An 8,285-nucleotide genomic window follows, 5' to 3' on the forward strand; every position below is an offset into this window, starting at 1 on the left:
ACAACTCTAGTTGGAGAGATATTAAGTATATACACGGCTGTAGTAACAGCCTCTCCCCAAAACTGATCAGACAGTCCCTTCGCTTTCATCATGCTTCTTTCCATTCCTTCTACTATTCTATTTTTCCTCTCTGCTACCCTATTATGTTGGGGTGTTTCTGGTGCTTTTAGTTGCATGTAAATGCCATTTTTATCATAAAAATCAATAAACTCGTTAGATAAAAACTCTCCACCACGATCAGTTCTGAGAGCCTTGATGTTCTTATCACTTTGTTTCTCTACAAGTGCTTTGAAATTCTTGTAACACTCAAAGGATTCTGACTTGAGTTTTAAGAAATAGATCTAACTCATACGACTGAAATCATCGGTAAGCAAGAAAAAATATTGACTTACGCTAAACGTCTCAACTTTCATAGGACCACATAAGTTAGCATGTATAAGGTCTAGGCAATCTGAAGCTCTCCAAGAACTTACAGCATGAAACAACTTTCTTCTTTGTTTCACATAAACACACACCTCATAAAAACCAACTTCACCAATATTTGGCAACCCGAAAACCATATCCTTCCTGCTTAGCAATCTCATTCCATTCACATTCAAATCCCCACATCGTATATGCCAAAGCCTAGCCTTGTTATCACAACTAACTGTTAGGGCTTTCTAATCATTTGTAACATCAAGAGGGAACACTTGATTTTGAGTCATTTGGACAACAGTTATAGGTTGCCCAGATTTCTTGTTAATTATGGAACATGTATCAGCATTAAACACCATACAGTATCCACTTCTCATTAGCTGTCAACGCTTAGTAAGTTGTATGCTAAACTTGGTACAAATTAAACATCATGAAGAACTTTAGTATTACCTTGCATGGTTTCGATAGTAATTATACCTTTGCCTTTAACTTCAATCTTTCGGTCATTCCTAAGTCGGACTTCACTTTTCTTTGTTTCATTAAGATCCTAGAATGAAGATTGTGAACCATGGATGTGATTCGAGCATCCAATGTCTTAAACAACCTACCTTCTTCTTCCACCTTTTCAGTAAAGTTAACTTTATTTTCATCTTTTTGCTTGGTCCAATAATCAGCTTCAACATGTCCAGACCTATTACAATACCGACATTGCAAGTTGCTCTTTTGGTAACGTTGATCTGCAACGTTTTCTCTTCCTCTTCCACGACCCCGACCCCAAAAAGTTCCTCTTACTTGGCCACGACCACCAGAAAAACCACTAGATTTTTCTAGCCTTCCTTTAGAAGAATTGCCTCTTACTTGGAATGCTTTCACATCACCTTTTTCGCTGCCCTTGTTTAACATTTCTTCGTGTGTAATAAAAGAACTCATCAACTCATCAAATGTGTAAGTTGATAGGTCCTTTGATTCTTCAATCGCAACAACAACATGATTAAATTCCTTGGTTAGGCTTCATAAAATTTTGCTTACTATTGTTTCTTCACCAAAATTTTCACAATAAGTTTTCATGTGATTGACAAGTCCAGATACTCTATAAAGAAATACTTGCACATATTCATTTTCTTTCATAACCAAAGTTTCAAATTCACGACAAAGTGATTGAAGTTTCACATTGATTACCTTTTTATCACCCATATATTCTTGCTTCAGAATTTCCTATGCCTCCGTGGATGTTGATGTTGCAGCAATACGAGGAAATATTTCATCATCCAATGCCGATTGGATGTATAGAAGAGCCTTTGCATCCTTATTAAAATTGTCATGTAATGGATGATTTGGTTGAGCCGGTGCTGGAGTTGGCTATGTATATCCCTTATCCACCAATTCCCAAAGCTCCTGGGATATGAACAAAGTCTTCATTTTTAAACTCCATAAATTATATTTTTCTCCTTTGAAGACTGGAATCAGAGGCTAAGTAGCAGAATTATTGTTGTTGCTTGCCATAACTATCTCTCTTAGGTGTTTCACTCAATTACTCATCTCTTTTGCTTGATCTTGATAAAGAAAGAAGCAAATAAGAACATGGAAGTGCTCTAATACCATTATTGTATGTAAATAGGACAAGGGAAAAAGGATAATTTTTCACTGCCATTTGAAACTGAGAAATTACAGAGCTTACATAGGAAACAAAAAGATGAACCGAAAGAAAGATAAAAAGAAAGACTAGGACTCTTGACATTTGTAACTGAAAGACAATTTTTAAAACTCTACTAATGTAGTATTCAAGACACATGGTGGTGATTATTTGAATAAATTAACCAACACCCCCTCCCCCATGATTTTGTTGTTAGAAATATCCCTTAGCCTTAAGTTTTTATATATATTAGACCTAAAAATATAAAATTTATGTTGTGCACCCTTCCGAAATAAATGTTCAAGCTTTGTCGTTGTTATGAGAGGTATATACACTTGAAATTGGTTGGTTTGGTGATCAACCTCTAAGTAGGAGATTGTTGAGTTGTACATACTGATTCCTTGTGCATCTGATCAACGGTATTGCAGCCCAGTATGTGTTTCGGTTCTACTGTTGAGTGGTGCACACGTCTCTATATAAAAATCTCAATGTAATTTTAACTCTCATTCATAAATTAATAATAAATCTCTCTATTTCGTTAGAATACATAGCACGATTACCCTAATTGTGAACCACATCGATCATTGTAATTTTTTGCATCTCTAATTGTGTATTTCTTCGAGATCCTAACCATTCCAAATTAGTATATTGAAAATACATGTAATTTCTCCATAATCTTGTGTAACTTCTAGTATTATTTTAATATGATAAAAAGACACTTAAATAGAAAAGTTCCTTTTGTCAAATAGAAAACTACAGTATTTTGTATTAAATGTGAATTGAAAGAAAAGATGTACTTTTCACAAAAATGGAACTTATGAAATTGTCTCATTGAATGCATCTTGAAGGCATACACCCGGTAATTGGAAACCTAGTAACAAAAATCAACATTTTCTTCTTTTTCTGAATTGATCAATCATCTTATACCTTATTAATCCTATGTTACTTTATTCATTTATATAAACGCTTATATATTTCGGTACTATCCATTTTGAGCAAAGAATAAATTATAGACAAAAAGGTATCGATCCAATTTGTGTTTTCTTTATTGGAAAGAACGAAAGGTCGAGATGAATTAGCAGTAGTGAGAAACTGAATTTTCATACGCAAAAGAAGTATAAAATGAGGGCTTTGAAGCCTATGAACCGAAATCCGAGCAAGAAAGAGCATTTCAAAACAGGATCATCTAATAAAAAACGGAGACTACTTGATGATGGTCATTTTGCTTGGAAAAATGGAGGAACAAGTTCATCAAAATCGCAAAGAATCAGCACTCGTAGAAGCAAGAGGTTAGAGAACTGCAACCCCAAAGAAACACAAAAAAGTGCCACAATTCTATCATGGCTGGTCGATTCCAAAATAGTCCCAGATAGCGCAACCATCTACTATACAGGCACAACAACTCAAGATGGTTTTAAGAAAGGGACAATAGAGGCCAATGGGATTGTATGTACTTGTTGTCGAAGCTTTTTCACTGTCCCGGGTTTCCAAGTGCACACAGGAGGGAGAATTATTGATAATCCCTATGATGCAATCGGAGTTGATGGAATTCAAGGAGATGGAAGTATTACTCCCCTTTCACAATGTATGGAATCAGCTTTGAAAAAACGAGATGAACCCGAACACCATGGGATCAAACATGTTACAACGAAAGAAACAGATGGCGATATTTATGATGATGCGTGTATGTTATGTGCTGATGGAGGGAATTTGATTTGTTGCGAACAATGTAACTCGACATTTCACGAGAAATGCTTAGGCATGCAGGTAATTATAAGTTGAATTTGGTTTTGTTCTTCATTTGCTATACTTGTCTTTCGTAAAATGAGACTTCTAGTGTGCAGGTGGTGCCTGATGAGCCATATTATTGTTCGTATTGCGCTTGCAAGTTATGTGGAAAGCCTATTACCAAAAGGGATTCTTCTTGGCTCACTTGCTCTTTATGTGAAAAACAATGTATACGAATTAATTATAATATCTTGTATCCTTATCGAACATTAGAGAATTACTTAATTGTTTATGTAAATACAGATCATGTGAAGTGTTCAAAAGAGTCGTTAACGATTGACATTAATCGCTTTCCAAGAGCATTTTGTGAGAAAAGTTGTCGAAGCATTCATGAAAAGTTGGAAAGCAAGTTAGGAGTGAAAAGAATGCTTGAAGACGACTTGTCGTGGACTTTGTTGCACAGATTTGATAGAGAATATGGTTCTTACGAGGTTGGTGCAACCAAAAGACTCGAGTGCTACAGCAAGCTTGCGGTTGCATTCAGATTATTCACAGCTTGTTTTGAGCCCATAAGAGATCGACATACGAGAATCAACATGATTCGAAATGTAGTATACAATTGTGGGTGAGTAATAATGAAAAAATAAATCAAATTTGTAAGGAAATTTCAAGACTTTAATAGTTGATCATAATCATGGTTTAAAGATTTATTTAGGTCCGATTACCAAAGGATAAATTTCCGTCGCTTTTTCACTGGTATAATTGAAAAGGGTGATGAAGTTATAGCAGTGGCATCAATCAGGTATATTTCATAAGTTATGACTTTAGGATTCATGGGAACTCGTTTTCTTGATGTGTTTTGCTTATTTTTTTAGAGTTCATGGAAGTAACCTAGCAGAGATACCATTTATAGCAACGGCTGAACGACACCGAAACAAAGGAATGTGTGGCAAACTGTTGAGTGGGATCGAATCTGTAAGTCATGGTTTAAGATTAGGGTATCTTTTCTTGTTTCTTGATAATATCGATTTAGAAAAATATGGTGGTTTGGTTATAGTATCCGAATTGAATCGGCAGGATCTTCAAGATTTTGGAGTTAGAACGTTGGTTATCCCTTCTTCATCAGAGACGATAAGGGTTTGGAACGAGAAATATGGTTTTAATCTTCTAAAGGAGGAGACAAAGAAAGAAATCATGAAACTGAACGTACTTATGTTTCATGATTGTTTAAGAATGCAGAAGACGATACGAGGTTATACCTTCCTTCTCTTTCTCTTTCTCTAGATCTGTGCACACACGTTTGCACGTATATATATAATTTAAGATGGTTGATTATACCTTCCTTCTCTTTGTCTAGATCAGGGCACCATTTTGTTTTATTGTAAATGCATTGAAGTTCAATGGATTGACACATCAATATTCCACTAACTATACAATTTAACCCATTAAACTTTACACTCCATTAAACTATTAAAAGTTCAATGGATTGCCACATCATCATTTTATTTTTTTATAAATAATATTAATAAATAAAACTAAAATATTACTTTAATTAGACATTCAAAATTATAATTATAAAATATTAATTATAGTTTACAATTTAAAAATTAAAAGTTACGAATAATACATTAAATAAAATGTTATCTTTTTAAAATATTTTTATGATTTATATATTTTTTTATTCTTTAAAATAAAAAAATATAAAGTAACTTAATAAACTAAGTTATTGAATATAAAATAAAATAAAGATAAATAAAAAAAATAATAATATATAATATGTTTGTTGAAAAAAAAGTGTTATTTTCACTAGAAATTGTTATATTAAATTGAAAAAAAAAAGTAAAAAAAAAGCATTACACGGTTCAATGGGGATTGAACTCCCCATTCAATAAACTCAAGCTACATTGCATTTTTACTCTATTGAGTGCCACATCACTACTTTTTATCCCATTAAACTCTTTATAGAATCCTCATTGGGGATGGCCTAAGTGACATACAATAAATTCAATTAATTAATATTGACTAATGCATAACAACATTGCTTTCTTCATGCAGAACGAATCGATTTAAACGCCGAACCACCTCAAGAGTGTGACAGAAGAACAATAGCATGTTGATTTTGACAACTTTTTTTTAAAAGCAATATATACTCTATCTATATCTATATTAGGGTGTAAACGAACTGAACGTTCAGTGAACTGCTCGTGAACCGTTCGGCAGGAAGTTCGTTTATTTAATAAACGAACGAACATGAACACAAATTCTCGTTTATTTAGTTAAACAACAAACATGAACAATGGTCTCGTTCGTTCAATTATGGTTGTGAACGTTCGTTTATATTCGTTTATATAAGTTCGTACATATATGTTTTAATTGTGTTTGATTATATTACTATATTATATGTTATTTTTTGTTCATATAAGTTCAATTATATTTGTTTATCTTTGTTCATTTATGTTCATTTAGCATGTTCACGAACATAAACGAACGAACATGAACAATGTAATTTGTTAAACGAACGAACATGAACAAGAAAAATCGTTCGTTTATCCGTTCGTGATTGTTAATTTATTTGTTCGGCTAACTTAAAAGAACGAACATAAACACGCCCTCGTTCGTGTTTGTTTTGTTCGTTTACAGCCCTAATCTATATATTTTATATGTAGCCTGCAATTTTCAGTCATATACAGTAACAGATCCAGAAAGAAAAAACAAGAGACTACACTACTAAAAAAACACTCATTTACAAAGGATGTTTTCGTCATAAAATCGTCATCAACCGACGAATTTAGACCAATTTCACAATTATCAGATTTTGTGATGGATTGCTAACGGATTTGTGATGCATTATCGAAATTATATACTAAATTTACATTTAACGGCAAATTTTGAAAGATAAGCGGGGCAACATAGTAGCTTCGCCTCTCACATATACTTAGGTCATCTCCAATGCATTGAACTCTTAAGAGTTTAATGGATTGTCACATCAGCATTCCACTAACTATATCATTTTATCCATTAAACTCTACACTCCATTAAACTCTTAAGAGTTTAATGAATTTCCACATCAACATTTAATTATATCTTTTTATAAATAATATTGTAAAACTATAATATTACATTAATTAGAAATTAAAAGTTACAAATTGTAAATTATTAATTAATGATTGTTGTATATGTTATTGTTTTAAAATATTTTTAAGATTTAAATATTTTTTATTTAGAATATTATAATATAAATTACCTTGATGATTTAAATTATTCAATATAACTTAAAATAAATTACAAATATTATAAATAAGAAAATAATGACATATATATATATATATATATATATATATATATATATATATATATATATATATATATATATAGGGTGTAATTATTTAAATACAAAGTTTTATTGGTGAAATGGTTTAAAAAAGAAAAAAAAAATGCATACCACCGTTCAATGGGGATTAAACTCCACTTCATTGAACTCCACCCACAATGGTGGGTTTATGTATTGAACTCTTTTTTTTCCCCATTAAACTCACCATTAAATCCCCATTGGGGATGGCCTTAGCTTTTGTAATGATCAAAAATATTTTTTTTTAAGAGAACATTTGAAAAATATTTTTTATTAAGAGAACACTTGAAAACAAATTTGAACTACACAATTTTTTTAAATTAAAATAATCAAATAATATTAATATAAATCAAAAAATAAGTAAAAATTAAAAAAATCTCAATAACCAACACCACTCACCACTCCAACAACACCACCCACCACCATCACCCATCACCGCCACCCGTCACCGCCTACCCACCTCCACCACCCCTACCTACCACCCACGAAAACTACCATCACCACCACCCGCCACTGCCAACCACGACCACCATCCACGACCACCGACCCACCCACCACACCACCTATCACCACTACCCCTACCCACCACCCACAAAAATCACCATACACCACCGACCAATGCCAACCACAACCAACCTCAACCACCACCACCCATAACCACCGACCACCACCACCCATCACTACCCGCCGCCACCACCACCACCACCACCCACCATGACCACCACCACCCATCACTACCACCTACCCACCAGCCATTATTATAACCACCACCCGCCACACCAACCATTATGACCACCACCTGCCATTACCACCAAGCACTACTCATCACCACAACTCATCACCACCACCCGCCTCCACCACCTATCACCACCACCACCCACCACGACCACCACAACCTACCTCCACCACCCATCACTACCACATATCCACCACCCACTATTATGACCACCACCCGCCACACAAACTATTATGACCACCACCTGTCATTACTACCAAGCACCACCCATCACCACAACCCACCACCACCACCCATCACTACCACTCATCTCCACCACCTATCACCACCACCCACCCATCACCACTACTATCACCACCACCCGCCTCCACCACCCACCTACAACCACCCCGCCAACCACCCGTCACTACCCATCACCACGATTC

The 8,285-nt window shown here is 34.4% G+C and overlaps 1 protein-coding gene across 1 annotated transcript; it reads left to right on the top strand.

The window, feature by feature from the left end:
- Positions 1 to 3,169: 3,169 nt before the first annotated feature.
- LOC145060334 (increased DNA methylation 1-like) lies at positions 3,170 to 5,059 on the top strand. The gene is made up of 5 exons (XM_079008022.1): positions 3,170 to 3,814; positions 3,892 to 4,003; positions 4,079 to 4,400; positions 4,491 to 4,577; positions 4,651 to 5,059. Exons 1-5 carry the CDS (start codon positions 3,170 to 3,172, stop codon positions 5,057 to 5,059), a joined length of 1,575 nt encoding a protein of 524 aa, XP_078864148.1.
- The last annotated feature ends 3,226 nt before the right edge of the window (positions 5,060 to 8,285 follow it).

Source organism: Lactuca serriola, chromosome 6, assembly GCF_051521515.1.
Source record: "Lactuca serriola cultivar US96UC23 chromosome 6, Lser_US96UC23_V15, whole genome shotgun sequence".
Lineage (NCBI taxonomy): Eukaryota > Viridiplantae > Streptophyta > Magnoliopsida > Asterales > Asteraceae > Lactuca > Lactuca serriola.